This window comes from Notamacropus eugenii, chromosome 4, assembly GCF_028372415.1.
Source record: "Notamacropus eugenii isolate mMacEug1 chromosome 4, mMacEug1.pri_v2, whole genome shotgun sequence".
In the NCBI taxonomy this organism is placed as follows: domain Eukaryota; kingdom Metazoa; phylum Chordata; class Mammalia; order Diprotodontia; family Macropodidae; genus Notamacropus; species Notamacropus eugenii.
The window spans coordinates 91,226,715-91,245,122 of record NC_092875.1 but is presented as its reverse complement, the minus strand read 5'-3'; the positions used below and the strand labels follow the sequence as shown (position 1 = coordinate 91,245,122).

At 44.0% G+C, this 18,408-nt stretch overlaps 1 protein-coding gene across 4 annotated transcripts in view; it reads left to right on the top strand.

Moving 5' to 3' along the window:
* Positions 1-18,408, top strand: part of ADGRB1 (adhesion G protein-coupled receptor B1) — a 262,780-nt gene that overhangs the window by 235,239 nt on the left and 9,133 nt on the right. For 3 of the 4 annotated variants that reach the window (XM_072602909.1, XM_072602913.1, XM_072602912.1), the window contains 5 exons: positions 636-807; positions 4,526-4,621; positions 7,739-7,793; positions 12,779-13,497; positions 16,218-16,253. In XM_072602909.1, coding sequence (XP_072459010.1) covers positions 636-807; positions 4,526-4,621; positions 7,739-7,793; positions 12,779-13,497; positions 16,218-16,253 — 1,078 coding nt within the window. The remainder of the gene's footprint in view (positions 1-635; positions 808-4,525; positions 4,622-7,738; positions 7,794-12,778; positions 13,498-16,217; positions 16,254-18,408) is intronic. The other variant, XM_072602911.1, reaches the window with a different exon arrangement.

Sequence of the window (18,408 nt, the reverse complement as noted above, 5' to 3'; positions counted from 1 at the left end):
AGAGTAGAAGAAAAAGAAATAGAAGTGGATAGAGAACAATGCACAGAGAAACAGTGAGACAGAGAAATAGTGGCTGGGTGAGACAGAGAGACAAGGAGGCTGAGACAGAAACAGGGAGAGGGAGAAGGTGAGATATAGGAAGAAAAATACATGCAAATCTGTAGAGAAAGATGGGGAAGAGACAGAGGCAGTGCCACGAGAGAGGAAGGCACAGAGGGTCTGTGCCACTGAATGGGGGAGGGTGATATGAGGCCTGTTCACCAAACAAACCCAGTTCTCCAACAGCATCTCTGTTCTCTCCAATCTCTTTGCCCTGCTGAAACTGAGTGGTCAAGAGGTTCCCTCATCCAGGCTTTTCCCACTTTTTCTTTGAGGAATAAGAACTGTAGATTGGACACACTCCCCTGGGCTTTCCCTGTCAGGCCCTAGGGAGCATTCCCAGATTAGCTCTTGTCTCTGACTGGGTCCTTGGGCTTTCTCCACTTCCCTCAGGGCCTTCCTCCTAGGCAGATGGTGGGGAGTGGGAGGGCAGGAGGTGGGAGGACCAGAGCCCTGGGAACCTCTTTCCTCCCTATGATAAGCACAGGTAGTACCAGCCTCTTCCCTAATCTGCCTGTCTGCCATCCTTCCTGCAGGGCCTCTCTATGGAGCTCCTGTGTGGTGCTGCCCCTCCTGGCGCTCACCTGGATGTCCGCTGTCCTAGCTGTCACTGACCGGCGCTCTGCCCTCTTCCAGATCCTCTTCGCTGTCTTCGATTCCCTGGAGGGCTTTGTCATCGTGATGGTACACTGCATCCTCCGGCGTGAGGTGGGCCATTTCCCAGGCATGCACACCCAACCATGTTTAATGAATTCACTGAGCCTTGGCTGACCAATTCAACCTAGGCACTGAGATAGGAAAGAAGGGGAAAGAATGCTCTGATTTCTGCCATCTAGAAGCCTATAGTTAAGGGTCAAAAACCAAATACTGTACTCATCAGAGTAGATAGCACCCTGGCCTGACTGTTAGATCTCCTTGCTTAAAACTCTATGTCCTTAAGCCAGATCGCCTCTTACCTTGCTGGGCTACAGATTTCTCATCTGGAAACTGAGGCAGTTTAATTAAATGATCTCTATAGGATCCTGTGTTCTAAGATCCAATTCTGACATTACACATTCTAAGTTTCCTTCCATTCCATGTTCTATGGTCCAAAACTCATCCAGGCTTTGATATTGTTTTAAGGTTCTTTCCAGGGATAACATCCTAAGATTATGAAATTCTAAATGACAAAATCTTTAGGATAGATGACAAATCCTATGGCCAGTGACTTATTTTGGAAGGTAACCTAGCAACAGGTTGAGGTAACCATAATACAAACTGACTCCATGCATGCTTAAAGAGCTATAATCAGAGTGGAGGTTTGAGTTTAGCCACTTACCCCAGGGGGAAATAGGAAAGTGAGCTGAACTTGGTATCAGGGCCTAGGCTCATATTCTCCTCTACTTGTGTGATGTTGGGCAAGATACTTCCCTCTCTGGGACTGCTCTCTGGGACTACTCTGTAAGAAGAAGCCATTGGACCCAGTCCTCAATAAGGTCTGTTCCAGCTCTCAATTTCACGGTCACCCTGAGGGTCAGTATGGTATAGTGGAAATAGTCATGAATTTTTAATCAGATGACTTGTATTTGAAACTTGAGTTCTGCTCCCTTACTATCCATGTGAACTTGAACAAGTCACAGCCTCTCTGGGCCTCAGTTTACATTTCTGTCTCTTAACTTGCTATTTAAAGGTCCCTTCCATCTGAAAATGGATGGCCACTGCCAATATCTTTATCATCCCATGATGAGGTTAGACTGGATGACCCACTAAGGTCCCTCCCTACTCTAAATTTGTGATACCATGATCATATGAATCTATTTTTCTGCTTAGTGCAATGTAAGTAGCTCACAAAAGGTAATGTTCCAGCAGACTTCCATGTTCCCATTGACACACACTCTCCTCCAGAAGAACTGATGCTCCTTTAATAGCTAATCCCCTTCCCTTGAGTTCCTTGCCTCTTTTTTTGTGAATGGACACAATTTCCCTGATTTTAACCCAATATGAAAAATACTGTTAAATGCCTACTATGAACAGATAGATGGGTGAGTAGATGGATAGACAGACAGACAGACAGACAGATAAATAGATAGATAGATAGAGGGTAGATAAATAGATCATAGAGAAAGATGAGAGCTAGATAGAGATAAATGTTAGATAAATTAGATAGATTGATAGATTAGATAGATAGACAGACAGATGGGCAGATCATTTACAGATGGGTAGATCATTTACCAAATGCTCACTGTTGCCAGGAATCACTAAGCATCAGGGATCCAAATACAAGTAAGTGAGATAGTCCTTGTCTTCAAGGAGTTTACAGTCTAAGAGGGGAAGACAACCCATATAGAAAGGAGTTAGGGGACTGAAAACGTTCCCTATTCTGGATGAGCGCTGATTTAGAGAATAAATGAACTAGTCAACCATGAGATCAAGACTATGTAGAGAGTGATGAAAGAATAGGGAGATATCATGAGCTTGGAGGGGAAAGTAGGAGAAATAGAGATCATTAGGAAGAGTCATACAGAAGGAGAAATGGAAGTATAGGAGGTTATTATTAGAGGGAAGAATTGTCGAGTTCGAGTTGAAGTTCATGGATGTGGCAGACTTATGGTTGAAGGTGAGATCTTAGATATGACTGTCCTTGCTGATAGCTAAACATATAGGTCATGGGAAGTAGGAAGGCTCAGAGGTACATTAATACACATATCATGAAAGTTTTTGAATGTGAGGTCAGTGTTTAACAAGGAGAGTAAAACTAAGCCAAAAAGGGAACTTCTTTAGAAAGTAGGAGGAATGTCCTAGAGGGTTGAAATGATTTTAGCAAGAATCTGGAGATATTGACAGATGGCATGATCCCCACACTGAGTGATGGTGGCAAAGAGATGGTCTGGAAGTAAGAGTGAGGAACATTCAACGCCTATTCCTCCTTTGCACATAGTATTTTGGAGGTCATGAGCAAGAGTCTCCAGTGATAGAGTGGGCATCTAGAAATTCAGTATCTTCTAGGAGGGATTCAAGCCTTTTTGAAGATTTGAAGATGGAAAGAGTATGAAATGAACAGATCTAGAATAAAGGAAGTTTGCAGATGATAGCATGGGGCTTTCAAAATATACAGTGGACCAGGAAGGCAAAGAAGGATCTGGATGGTGGACAGAAAGAGTTGAGCTGGAATGGGTTAAGAGCAGGGGAGTGATTGTTGAGAGAAAGGATTATCAACCCAGCAAATGCCAACTCTGAATCCCAAGAAGAAGAGAGATGGCCCTGAGGTTAGCAATCTCTAACGGTGTCTTCAACATGGCTTATTGTTCTTATTAAAGCACACCTAATTTTATTCAAATTTTATTCCCCTTCACTAGCATCTGGTGTTCTTACTGACGTGGTCCTCTTCCATAGAAGTTGCTGACACTATTGAAACTTCTTTTAATAATCATGCTGCCCATCAGTAACCAACAGTGCCCTTTCTGACAGCACCTCCTTCCAAAGGAACTTGCCACCATTGTTGAATCATGTAATTAGAAGGGAAGGGTTCATTAAGACCATAGGTCTAGCACTGAAAGGGACCTTAGAGACTTTTAGTCCAGCATCCTCACTTGACAGATGAAGAAACTAAGATCCAGGGAAGTTGAGTGTCTTGCTGAGTCAGCTTGCTGCAAATAGTGATTAGAGCACTGAATGTGGAATCCCTGGAAATGTGACCCTAGGCAAGTCATGTAACATCTCTGAACCTCAGTCTTCTCGCTTAGAAAATGGAAGTAATCATACCAACTTCTCAGGGATGTTGGGAGGTTCAAATGAGATATATTGGTAAAGTATTTTGTCAACTTTAAAGTCCTGTAAAATATTATTATTTATCATCATCATCATCTTCGCCTTAAATCACAGAGGTAATAAGCATCAGAGGTCAGATTGGAGTCTAAGTTCTCTGATTCCAGAGTTACAACTCTTTGTAATTTACCAGGACTCCTGTGGGTGACACTACACAATGGTCATCCTCACCCACGATGCAGCCATGGTCTGGTGAAAAGAAGATTTAAACCCAGAAGAAATGTGTTCGGTGTCCAGCTCTGACATTTACTTTCTGTTTGAACCTGCACAAGTTATTTTGCCTATGTGAGCCTCAGTTTTTCTCATCTGTAAAATGGAAATTATAATAGCATTGCCTGTCTCAGAGGGGCAGCTATAAAGGAGGTACTTTTTTAACACTTAAGGGCACTGTATAACTGTGAATTGTTATTACTTGCTCTCTGTAATTCCTTTCAGCAGATAGGGTTGTCATCGCTTCTCAACCTATGGAAATTACACCCTTCTTCAAGATTGGCAGCCCCTTGCAGGCAGAGTTTGGGTGTGCCAACTTTGTAATGATGAAGACTAGTTTGTTGTTGCCATTTTAGAAGGTTGCTGTGGTGCAGTGTTCTCCCTGACTGTTCTACGCTCTCTTTTCCCCCAGGTCCAGGATGCTGTGAAGTGTCGGGTAGTAGATCGGCAGGAGGAAGGCAACGGTGACTCAGGGGGATCTTTCCAGAATGGTCATGCACAGCTCATGGTAGGACCCAGTGCTTTCGTGGGCCCCTAACCCCACTGAGCCTGGAGATCACAGAGTCACAGGGGCCTCTGACTCCCAGTTTCCTCATTTGGAAAATGAGGATAAATCATAATTGCAGTACTTGTCTATCTCATAAGTGTTTTGTAAACCTTACTCCATCACAGAAATAGAAACTAGCAGCAGCAGCAGCCCATTCAACAGGCTTCCTCAGGTGGAAATGAGATGTTTGGCCTGACTAAGAAATGATTTAGGGATGATGTGGGAGTTACATTCGAATAACCAAATGGCCATTATGGGGCCAGAGATTAAATTTCTTTTGCCTGGCCCAGAGGGCAGAAGTAGATTGGGTGCAGGTGACAGCGAAGCCAACTTAGGCTCAATGCTCAGAAAAGCATTCTCAAGAGTTAGAGCTGCCCCAGGCCCACCTGGGAAGTATTGATTTTGCTGTCACTGGAGATCTTGAAGGGGAGGTTGGATAACCATTCACCAGGACTGCTCCGAGGAGGATTCCTCTTCTGGATTAGATGGGCTCACATCCCTCCCAGCTCTCAGACTGTGCTTGTAAGACTGAGGGCCTAGATGGGATGGCAAAGCCTTTACGAATAGCCATGGACTTTTCCTTTTATATGGGATATGGCCTTTAAAGCTATTAGATTATAGGCCTCTTCTGTTCTGTTCCCACTGCTTGGATCTTTCCTTGACTCACAAATCTGCCTTTTACCCTTAGTTCACTTGAGATACAAATTTGGTATTTTCATACAAGTTTTGCCAACCTCAGATTCTGAAAGACTTGAGTTCAAATGCCACCTCTGACACATACTGGCTGTGTGACCCTAGGGGAGTCACTTAACTTTTCAGTGTTCCAGGCAATTCTTTAAAAGCAGACGTTGTGAAATAGTTGTTGAGTTGCCGTAGTAGAATGAGTTGTCTCGGTAGGAATTACCTTGTTGTGTACAGCAATTAAATCATTTGTATGTACACACACCCAAAAAAGGGGAAAGGACCAAGAATATAACACAGAGAAAATGCCCAGAACTGTTGTCTTGACAGAGTCTAGGAGACCAATCCTGACCTGGCTTGTGAAAGTAAAGCATGTAATGACCCCTCTCAAACCTCAATTAAACCTGGCTCCCTTCCTCTTCTGCTTCCAAGCTGGAACCCCTCCTGACTTTTCCTGTTAATTTACAGGGTCAGTGCTTCCAGGCAGTGATAGGATCATAGAGCCTCAGCTAAAAAAAAAAAAAAAGACCAGAGATGCCTTACAGCTCTCATCAGAGGAAGACTAGTGTCTAAAAGGGCTTTTGTTTCAAGGAGCAACTTTGGGTCCTAAGTAGAACTTTGAAGTTCTCCAATGGCCTCCCAGCCTTCCTTCTCCTGTTCTAAACCACAGTGTGGTTAGTATATAAGAGAAGATAACACCCAGGAATGTAGGAAACTCAGAGGAGAGATAGACAGAGATGATAGACAGATAAACAGACAGATAGTGATAGAGAGATAGACAAAGGTGGAGAGACCTGAGCACTTTTGGTCTGAATAATGAGAGGAAGGTTGCTTCCTAGAAAGGAGGTAGCATTTGGACCTCTACCCCCTCGGTGACAACAGTCACCCAGCCTTTTCTTGGACGCTCAGACCTATCTCCCTCCCCTGCCCTCATGGAGTTTACAGTATAGTAAAAAGAATGAGATTTGGATAGTGATAACTGTAATTCAAGTTAATATGATCAGTTTCATAAGAGTAGTTAGCATGGGGCTGGGGAAAAGTTAAAGAAAGGGAGAATATTTGTTGCTGTTATCCATTAATAGACATAATGATGGCACATAGGTATATAGATATTACTTGAAGATTTGCAAAGCTCTTTACATAGGTTATCTCATATGATCCTCACCACAGCCCTGGGAGGTAGGTACTATCATTATGCCAGTTTGACAGATGAGGAAAATGGGGATCAGAGAAGTTAAATGACTTGCCCAGGGTCATATAACTGGTAAGTATCTGAAGCAGGATTCACACTCAAGTCTTATCTGACTGTGTATCCAGTGCATTATCATAGTATATTTAAAATAGCATCAGTCTGGCCACTCAAAGACCTGGGTTTCAGTCCTAGCTCATACCCTTATAGGTTATATGATTCTATATGATATATAGGTTATATGATTTATTTTACCTCTAAACCTCAGTTTCTTCATCTGTCAAATGGGGATTATAATTCTTGTGCTGCCTACTTCACTGTGCTGATGGAAAGCAAACAGAGATGAGAGTTGTTATAAGGGAGTCAACATGCCATAGTGGAATGATCAGTAGACTTGAAGTCAAGGGGCCTGGGTTCATTTTCCTGCCTCTGGTATTTATTGGGTGACTTCAGCCAAGTTGGGCTAATGTTAGAATGGGAAGTCCTACCTTCAACACATATTGGCTATTTGACTCTGGACAAGTTTTGTCATCTTTCAGTCCCCTCAGACAACTGTCTAAAGAAACATGCTACAGATTATCAATCAATCAACAAGCATTTATTAAGTGCCTACTATGGGCCAGGCACTATGCCAAATGTTGCAGATACAAAGACAAAAGTGAAAAATTACATTCTAACAGGAGAGACATCAAGTACAGGCATCTATTTTGTATCTATTCAGTGCAGATACAAAATCAACAAATACAAGGCAGTTAAGGAGAGAGGGCTTATAAGAAAGGATTGTGCAGAAGGTAGTGCTTGAACAGTGTCTGGAAGGCAGCCAGAGATCCCAAAAGCTAGAGTTGAGGAGGGAGAAGATTGCAGAGATGATGGATAGCCAGGAGGAAGGCAAGCCAATGGAAGATGACACATCATTTATGAGCAAGAGCAAATAAGCTGCTGTGGCTGGACCATCAAGTGATGTGGAGGGATGTAATGTGTAAGAAGGGAAATGGCAAGAGCTCACACACTTGAAGTTTTCTGCTCTAAATCAAAGAAAGAGCAATAATGATACACCAGCTAACTCAGAAAACCCATGTTCTAAGTCAAGTGCCTTGGAGCCTGGGGCTTTCTGCACAAAAGCAAGTCCTGATGGTTATTTAAGGTGATGTCAACTCCTTCCCTGCACCCCCTCCCGTTCACCCTGGCCTCTCCTCTCTGTCTTTCAGACTGATTTTGAGAAGGATGTGGATATGGCCTGTAGATCAGGTGAGCACCTGACAGGTGAGAAATCAACAAGGGACCTGCATTTGGGGGTCCGCCTTGGCTTTCTCTTTACTTCGTGTCCTTGTCTGCGCAGCATCTGTCGGGGGTGGGGGGTGGTAGAGAGGGTGCATGTTTGTGTATGGGTGTTTATGCCTTTCCTTTCCTAGCTCCCTGCTTCTGGACTCAGGCTGAGCTGCTGCTGTCCTCCTTTGCCTATCTCTTCCCTTCCTCCCCACCCCACCATTCCCTCTCTTTGTGCCTTCCCTGTGTGATTCCAGTCTAGCAGGTAATTTGGTTTTGCTCCAGAGCAAAAGAAGGAAATTCTGCCTCAGATGCCAAAGTCTTCTTTTCTCTCCCAGATCCCCTGTGTCCCTCAGTATGGCTCATTTTTTCGACCAGGCCATAATTCTTCATGAAGGCATGAAGGAAGGCTGTTTTCCCCAGGGTTAAACCAGGGGAGGGCAGTATAGTCCATTAGCACCTGACAGTGTGTGCTCAATATGGGCACAGCCAAGAACTGAACAGGAGAATATATAGAAAAGAAAGGAAAGACCCAGGCCCACCTCTGAGAAATCCAGCCTGGAGGAGGAGACACTTCTTCCTTTGGGGAACACTGAGTTCAAAGGGAAGCCCCAATCTCTGTCATCAGGGAATCCCTCTTCTCAGGGAGAAGATGCAAATGAGAAGATACAGATCCTGCCCTCAGGAAGTTCGTGTTCCTGTTCCCATTCCACAGAGACCCTTTCCCTTCTTTCAAAATGGGCCATAATAGCAGATACCCCATAGTAATTCTACTCCTTCTTGTCTCCTCCTTCACCAAAATACTCTTTCCTCCATTTTAAAAGACAGGCTCCCCAGCCCTGTGCCTCCCCAGCCCCACATCCTGGGATCTCACCATCAAACCTTTCCCTTTCTGCCTCCCTCTACCTTTTATCTGTCACTGGGGATCTGGATTTCTCCTTTGCAGGTTCTTCCTATCCACCCAGTAGGTGGATCTGGAACTAGAAAGGGAAATTCTCTTTACAGCCTGCGGCATAAGTCATGTCTTCTGTGCCCTTAGCCAGCAGGCAGCCCTAGGGCCCTGGGGCATAGAAGACAGAGTTAAGTCAAGCAAGTTAAGGACCTTAGACCTTGTGTAGAACATGAAATGCCAAGCCTGGAAGGTACCTTTTCGTAAGGATGGTGTAGTAAAAAGCAGCTGAGGTCATACGACCTGGCTTCCTATCCTGTATTTCTGCACTTGGGGAGTCCTGAGACTAAAGGACACAACCTCTGTGGTCAGAGAGAGCCTCTTCTCAGGGAGAAGACGGAGATCTTGCCTTCAAGGAGTTCATGTCCTTACTCCCATTCCACAGAGACCTTCCCCCTTCTTCCAGAATGGGCCATGTGACCCTCCCTGACCCTTAGTCCATGGGCCCAACCCTTCTCATTTTCCCAAGTAGAAAATGACAGTTTTAGACACAGTAATATGTGAAGTCTTTTTTAGTCCTAAATTCTGTGATCTTATTAAGTTCTTAGAAAGATAATCTTCAAAGATGGTCCATAGTCTAGACACAGACCTGTGGAAAGATTGGAAGCCTGTCTTTGCTCTTCCTTACCCCCCTAACCTTTGAAAAGGGACATGATTGGGTCCTTTTGGTCGAACTCCCCCTTGACTGTGATGGCCAAGTTCTGACGGACCCTCACTGGCATATGCCCCCCATCAGGAGGATCAAATTCATTCAATAGTTAGCCCCCTTCACATATAGTCTGGTGACCATATTTCTACCCAGTCATTCTCACAAAGGTCAGCTGCCCTTACTGACATAATTCCCAGCTGACTTTGAGGAAAGCTAAAATCCCCCACCCCCAGATCCAAGTCCCCAGCCTCACTTTCCATTTTGGGGAACTTGAACCTCCTAGCATCCTTGACCTCTTGAGCTGAGCTATTTGGTGAACAGCTGTCAGCAGGCCCAGTCTCCAGGGCCTGGCCTCAGTCCTTGTCCTTTCTTCACTTCACCCCAGACCTCCTTGCCTGCAACTAAATGCTTTCTTTTGCAGCCTGGACCCTGCCACCTGCACAACTTGGGGTTCCTACAGGAGACAAAGAGTAGATGTGCTTGTGTGTCTGTATGTGTGTTCATGTTGTTTGTACTGCCCTGGATCTGGGTCCCACTCTCCAAACTGGCCTGGGCTTCTCTAAGCCTGAAAGTCTTCTGAGGAAGATGGAGGTTGGCCATTCAGCATAAGGTCTTCGGGCCAAAATTCTCAATTCTACCTTAAGTTCTTCCTACTGAATAATCATTGACACTAAGGAAAGACCATAACCTACCCAATGCCAACATTAATTTGGAATGGCATGGCGTGGTAAGGTTGCTTTGGTGGTAATAATAAAATTAAATAGTGCTTTAAAGTTGACAAAGTACCTTAGTTTATTTTCAGCAACCATTTAGTAAGTGCTTACTATGTGCCAGGCATTATACTAAGCACTTTACAAATATTATCTCATCTGATCCTCACAACAGTCCTGGGAAGAAGGTACTATTATTATCACCATTTTACAGATGAGAAAACTGAGGCAGGTAGCAGTTAAGTGACTTGCCAAGGGTCACATAGCTAGGAAGCGTGTAAAGCTAGATTTGAACTCACATATTCTGGACTCCAGGTCCAGTGCTCTATCTACTACACTATGTGACCTTGGACAAAGTCTCTTTAGTCCTCTGGGCCTCAATTTCCTCTACTGTAAAATGAGAATACTACCATTTCAGAGGCTTGTGATGTGAACTAACTGAGGAAAAAATCAGAAAAAGACTTTGGAAAGAGGAAAGGGCTCAGGTGAAGTGGAGTCTTGAACTTCATATCAGAAAACCTAGGTTCAAGTCTTCCACTTGCTACTTATGGGCAAGTCACTTAACATCTCTGGCCTCAGTTTTATTTCTTGTAAAATGAGAGGGTTGGACTAGATGACCTAGTTCTAACTTATATTGTTCTAGCTTATATTGGGCTAACATGTGTCTAACATTTCTCTGGTCCTGCCTTTGCTCTCTGGAGATGTAGGCCCTTCCCTGTTCTAAATCCTATGAACTTCTGCTTCTGTGAGTCAGTGCCATCCAGTATCAGATAACCCATCTAAAATGAAATTCAAAGAATGCTATGGTTGTCCATTAGCCTTCCTACCTGGATCTAGTACCCCTCCACTTTCTATCCCAGGGATCTCAAAGCATAATATTCCCAAATTCCTTTGAAAATCGATCATTCATAGTAGCTGCCTTTTCCAACCTGGAGAGCACTTAAAGGGAGAAATTTCCCCAGTCCATCATCGCCTATGTAACTTCAGGAAAGTGGTCACCTCTCTTCTTTTTAAAGGGAAGGAGAAGGGGAACAAGCCAAGATCTCGAGTGATATCCTCTCCCCCATCTTGCTAGAATAAACTACAGGTATATCTATAAAGTATGTCCTCTGGATTTTGGCTATAGTCCTAAATATTTCAATTATCAATCTTCAGAGCTTGGATAAATCTCAGAGGACATTTAGATACCTTGTTCAGGCACAGGTTGGTTTAGATGGCTTCTGTTATCTCTGAAACTCAGAAATTATGTGATCTCAGTGATGATCCTTATCTCCCCACTAACTCCAGAAGTAGCCAGTTCCATTTTTAAAGGGAGTATTTCTTTATATTGAGTTATAATCCATCTTATTTAGCATCCTTCCCTTTCTGCCCACCTGGAAAAAATGGACCTTGTTCTACCATTCTGACCATTAATTCAGTTTTGGAATATATGACTTCCCAGGTCCCTTCTGAATTTGAGATTTTGTGATTCATTTGCATAGATGGCTGCCTATTCAATTCATATACTCTAATCTGAAAACAAGCAGCTAAAGCCACTGGCTTTACGGGTGCCTTCTCACTCCCTATTTGAATAAGTGTTTGAAAGCCAGTAGGCATGGAGATTTCTCAATTTGGCATAGTTACAGCATCACAAGACATCAAAGTTGGAATGGGACCTTTCAGGCACATAATCCAAACCATACCTAAATAGGAACCCTCTCCAAAACATCCCTGGTAAGTGTTCCTTCAGCCTTTACTTTTTAGAATACCTCCAGGAATGGAGAGCTCATCACTCATTCACTTATCAAACACAATCCAACACCTATCCTACTATCAGACCATTGTTTGATGCTAGGGGTGATACAGAGTTTAGATGAGCTAGGGTCCCTATCCTTAAGTACCCACATAGTTCAATGAAAGGAAAAACATCAAGTGCAGATAACTGTATCATTTTTCAAGAGCAGTGCATCAGAGAGGAACAATTTACTTTGAGGAACAACGGTGAATATTGCTATCCACCAGAGGGGGGCATTGTGGTACAGAACTGATTGTCACACAATTCTTTAGTGTGAGTCAAATAGTCTCCCTATAGATTCCCTTCTGTGGTCCGTATTCTTCACAAAGATGACCCTGGACATCTCTTAGTAGCCAAATAATTTTACATGGATTCATTGAGTGGCAAATCAAGTAATTGTCCTTCTGTATAATGTTTTGTTAGCCCATTAGTGTCTAATTATTATCACTTAGGAGGTGGTAAGGGAATCAAAACTTAGCCCATTTGATTACTTCTGTTAGAGTGGCACAGCATGCTTATGTCAGAGATAAGACAAGAGTCCAGAGATGCTCAGTGCCCTTTCTCAGGGTGTCAAATCTACTGTTTAATCCACAGATTAAAATATAATTGGGAAATGTTTAACAAAATAAATAAAAATACAGTATAACACAGATAATGTTAATTTGTGGTTTTCTAAGTCAACATGTGACCTTTGGGATACATTTCTATTTGAGTGTGAGCCTGCCACACCATTCAAGGCCCATCCTATGCAGAGCAGAGACCCAGACTCCCATTTGAGTGGGGCTGACACAGCTGGCCCAGTGGGGAGGGGAGGGAGCATGAGTGTGTCAGTGACTCCACAGTCTTACAAAGAGGGACAGTCCTGAGTTCTCCTCCTGCTTTGTGTCACCCTTTCTACAGTGTTGAACAAGGACATCACGGCCTGCCGGACCTCAACTATCACGGGGACGCTGAAGCGTCCCTCTGTCCCAGAAGAAGAGAAACTGAAACTCAACCACCCCAAGAACCCCTCTAACTTTAACAGTCTTCCCACCAACGTGTCCAAGATGCACCTTCAGGGATCACCCCACTATCTGGGTGGTGTCAACCTGGGTGAGTTCCCCAACCACACGCTAACCCTTAAGAAAGATAAGACGCCCAAGTCCATCTATATCTGTGATGGGGACATCTTTAAGAAGCTGGACTCTGAGCTGAGCCGGGCCCAGGAGAAGGTGCTGGACACCAGCTACGTGATCCTGCCCACCAACACCGCCACCCTTCGGGCCAAGCCCCCCAAGGAGGAAGGGAAATACAGCATTAACATTGACCACATGCCCCAGACCCGCCTCATCCACCTCAACATGGCAGCTGATCCAGGCTATGGGGTGAAAAACCCACCCCGAGAGCCAGCCTCAGGTCCCGAGGCCCAGGCCACATCCCTGACTCCTGCACAGCCCCCAGCCCCACCCTCAGCACCGCCCCCACCTCAGCAGCAGCCCCTTCCCCCACCGCCAGCCCCACACAGCCTGGCCCCAGAGCCACATCCCAGCAACCTAGGCGAGCCTAGCAGTGAAGGAGCACCGACGGGGGTGGTGAACAAGAGTGAGACAGTCTCCACACTCTCCATGAGCTCCCTGGAGGTAAGTGGCCAATTTGTGCTCAAGTACATATTATAACTGAGCCAAACACAGACTGTTCTCCCAACATGAAAGACCTTTTAAACAAAATTTAAATTAATTAAAAATTTAGCAAATATGTATTAAGCCCCTACTGTGTGTAAGGTTCTGTGCTCAGCACTTAGTATTTAGACATTAAAAACTGCAATTTAGAGGAACCAGTGGGATTTCTTCAGGAGTCTCATTAGTGAACAATTTGAGAGCAGGAAATATTTTTTACCTTTTTTTGTCTCCCAGGTTTTAGCAGAATCTGGCATGCAGTAGGCGCTTAATAAATCCCATGCAAAAAAATATCACATTTTACTGCCCTAGGGGAACGAGGAAATATAGCATGTACTCAAATAAAGATGATCCAAGGTATAATATGCCAGGGGAAAAAAAGCAATCTAGAAAAGGAGTACCAGGAAAGTTTGAAGGAGAGACTGCTTTCAACTATGGGGACCAGGGGAGACTTTATGGAGACAGTATCTGGGTCTTGAAGGAAGGTGAAAATGTCAGGATGAAGAGTGGAGGAGGGAGTTATCTTCCAGGCTTGGCAGTAGTGGCAGCAACAGCAGCCCGCATTGGACAAGAAAGGGCAGATCAGATTGGGGAATGCCAAGCAGTCTGCTCTGCCTGAATTGTAAATGGTATGAAAAAAGGCTGAAAATGGGGGAAGGAGCCAAGTGGCAGAAGGCTTGAAAGGCTAGACCCAGGAGCTTGTGAGTTATCCTGTAGACAGAGGTTCTCAAAAGTGTGGTCCAGGGGTCCACAAGGTCAAAAGTAATTTCATATTAATACTGGCATTTTAATTTCTAACATGGTTTATATTGATAGATATAACCACTATAAACAAAAGCTGTTTGGGGTATCCTCATTAATTTTTAAGAGCATAAATGACTCGACATCAAAAAGTTTAAGAACCACTACTATAGATGGTAAGGAGCCAATGAAATCATTTGAGAGGAGACCAACATGATCACTCACACTTTTTTATTCTGGAAGATTATTTTGGCAGTTGTCTGCATGATGCCCTGGAGAGAGGAGAGGTATACTGTATATTGTAAAAATGGCACTGATTAGTTACCTCACTAAGGTTTAATATCAGCCAATTTCTCTTTTCCCTTCCCTTTTCTCCTTCTTCCTGTTTCTCCTTTTCACTTTTCCTGTCCCCTTTCCCCTTCTCCTTCTCCTTCCCTTTCCCCTTCTCCTTCCTTCTCCCCTTCCTTCTCCCCTTCTCCTTCCCTTTTCTCCTCTTTCCCTTTTCTCCTCTTTCCCTTTCTCTTTCCCTTTTCTCTTCCCTTTCCCCTTCCCTTTCCCCTTCTTCTTTCCTTTTCCCTCCCCTTTCCCTTTCCTCTTCCCTTTCTCCTTCCCTTTCCCCTTCCCTCTCCCCTTCTCCTTCCCTTTCCCCTTCTCCTTCCCTTTCCCCTTCTCCTTCCCTCTCTCCTTCTTCTCCTTCTCCTTCCCCTTCCCTATCCCCTTCTCCTTTTCTCTTCCCCTTTCTTTCCCTTTTCCCTTCTCCCCTTCCTCTTTTCTTTTTGCAAAGTAGTATAAACTTAGACCATATATTTCTTACTTAGTTGCTGTGCTAATAATATGGAACTAGGGGGCAATATAGAGCCATACTTTCAGACAAGAAGAAAACGTGTCATCTAGAGACAATTCTCACTGTGCTACCTTCCTAAGGCAGCGAGGTGGCACACTACATAGAGAGCTGAGCCTGAAGTCAGAAGACAAAATGAGTTCAAATCCAGCCTCAGACACTTGCTTACCTGGGTGACCCTAGGCAAGTCATTTAACCTCAGACTGCCTCAGTTTCTTCATCTGTAAAAAGGGGATTGCAATAGCACCTCTCAGGCTGGTCATGAAGATTAAATGAGATAATATTTCTGAAGCACCCAGCCCAGTGCTTGGCAGATAGTAGGTGCTTAATAAATGCTGTTCCCTTCCCTACTGTACCTCTGCACTAAGGACAGCATATTCTGTGTTGTTCCCACTTTTTTTCTCCATTGTTTTTCAGTCATATCTGACTCTTTGTGACCCCATGGACCATACTGTCCATAGGGTTTTCTTGGCAAAGATGCTGGAGTGGTTTGCTATTTCCTTCTCCAATGGATTAAGGTAAACCGAGGTTACGCAGCTTGCCCAAAGTTATACAGCTAGTGAGTGTCTGAGGCTGGATTTGAACTCAGTACTTTCTGACTCCAGGTCTAACACCCTATCCACTGAGCCATCTAATTGCCCTTTTCTTCTCCCTACAGGTCTATTTCATAGAGATTCCACTGCTTTCTTACTGCACTCCCCTCTCCACACCTCCCCAATTCCTTGCCCTAGACCTTATCCCTCCCTCAATATCTTTCTACCTACATTCAAACCTGTTTGAAGCCAGCAGAGTTCAGGGAAGGATCTGAAAAACTCATTGGCCCTGAGGGCATGATAGTACCTTCAGGGTTTTCCTGTTTCAACATGAACCAAGAGCAGGAATAGTGGAATTTCAAGCAGTTGGGTGGGGGGGAGATATGTGATCCAGGGTCCTCCTGCTACACCCTAGATACCCTCCCCCACCCCCCAAAGAAGGGGAGAATGAGGAAAGGCCAATGGTGCTAGAATGGGAGGGGAATCAAGTAATGGAGCTAGTAAAACTTCACGCATATTTTAAGTGTAATTTGCAAACTCATGGAGCTCTCTCTTCCTTACCTTCACAGAGGAGGAAATCTCGGTATGCAGAGCTGGATTTTGAGGTGGGTGTCTCTTTCACTACTTGCATGTGTTTTTTCTGTCCTCTGGACTCTCCTTCTCTAAGGCCATTGCCTCCAGGGTGTATCAGTGGTTTAACAGAGAAATTCACTGAGGAATAGGGAGCAGTCTCTGACCTTGGTACTTTATGCCTGGGTTCATAAGATCAACTTCGCACATCTAGGACTGAGAAAGTATGACTTGACAGCAGTCTGTGTGAAAAAAAAAAAGATCTCGGGGCCTTGCTGGGGGTTGCAAACTCAGTATGATTTAGTAATGAGTGTGACATGAGGATCAAAAAGTAATCAAATTAAAGTAATGTGTGTTTGTACTGCATTGGGAGGCATAGCTTGCAGGAATAGGGGGTTGATAGTTCAGCGTTTCTCTACCATGCTCACTAATAGCATTTCTATGGCACTTTAAGGTTTGTGAAACCTTTTACAAACTTCTCATCTGATCCTCACAACAACCATGCTGGAGGTGCTGTGTTTATCCCTGTTTTACAGATGAGGAAACTGAGGTGATCACAAGTTAATTGACTTGCCTAGAGTCACACAGCTAGTAAGTATGTGAAGCTGAATTTGAACTCATGCCTGGAGAATTCTGTTCAGTTTGAGAAGCCACAATTTAGGAGAGAGATTGATGAACCAAAGAACGTTAAGGGGTGTCAGATCTGTGCCATTAAGGGTCCATTAAGGACGTGAGGAAATTTAGTTGAATGAAGAGAAGGCTTATGGAGAAAATAAATGATACTGCCTTCATGAGGTAGACAGTGGCCCAGTGAACGGAGTGCCCTTCTTGGAGTCAGGAAGGGCTGAATTCAAATCCAGCCTCAGACACTTATTAGCTGTAAAGTCACAAGTCGTCTAACCTCTGCCTCAGTTTTCTCATTTGACTAGACTTGTTTTAATCCAGGGGTGGGGAGCCTGTTTCCTTTGGCCCCAGAAAAGGAAAACTAGGGAGCAATGAGTAAATATTGCAACAGAGCAAATTTAGTCTTGACATGAAGAAAAAGTTCCTAAATTTAAGGTAACCCAAAATATATTGGACTGCCTTGTAAAATACCGAGTTGCTCTTCAGTGGAGGTCTTCAGGCAAACCCTGGATGGCCATTGCCAAGTGTGTTAGAGTGGGGATTCTTTCTCAGGACTAGGTTGGCATGGGTAGCTGCTAGCGTCCTTTCTGAGACAGCTACAAAGCACCATCAAAGGAAGGCAGGCAGTGAGAAAAAGCATTTATCTAACACCTTCTATGTGCCAGTCACTACAGTAACTACTTTACAAACAGTATCTTATTTGGGAGTCAAGAGAGCACTGGATCTGGACTCAGGAAGTCCTGAGTTCAAATCTTGCCTCAGATACTTATTGGTTATGTGACACTAAGCCATTCAGCAAACATGTATTAAGCCCCTGCTATGTGCCAAGTGCAGTGCTAAGTGCCTAAGGTTCAGAAAGAGACAAAAGATAGTCCTGTCCTCAAGGAACTTACAATCTAATGTGACAGACAACATGCAAACACATGTATACGAAGCAGGCTCTATACAGGATAAGCAGGAAATAATTAACCAAGGCACCGGAACTAAGAGGGGCTGAGGAAGGCTTTCTGATGAAATGGTGATTTTCCTTGGGATTTGAAGAAATCCAGGGAAGCTAGAAAGTAGGCAAGTTGCTTAGCCTGTGTCAGCCTCACTTTCCTTATCTGTGAAATGGAGATAATAATAGCTCCTACCTCTCAGAACTGTTGTGAGAATGAAATGAGATCATAATTGCAAAGTGCTTACCACAGTGCCTGGCATCACAGGGGCTGTATACATATTATCTATTATCATCATTATTATGAAGATCAAATGAAATAATTTTTGTATAGCATTTTGCAAATTTTGCAGCACTATATAAATAAAAGCTAGCTATTATTATTCCGACTGAAATTCTAGGTAATTTTGTGAAACCCAGTCTAGTAGAGAAGTCTTCTCATGGATAAAGCAAGTCCCAGAGTTCACTGAACAACATTCCAAGGGCCCCATCAGTAGGGGAGCTTGAATGCAGCTTCAGGCCAGGTGTGGCTAGTCCACTGGTCATACCCCCTTGGACTTGGAAACCCATGTTTGTGAAACTGATGGGATCCAGCATGACCATTAGTTTCTCTCTCCATCATGCCTTGT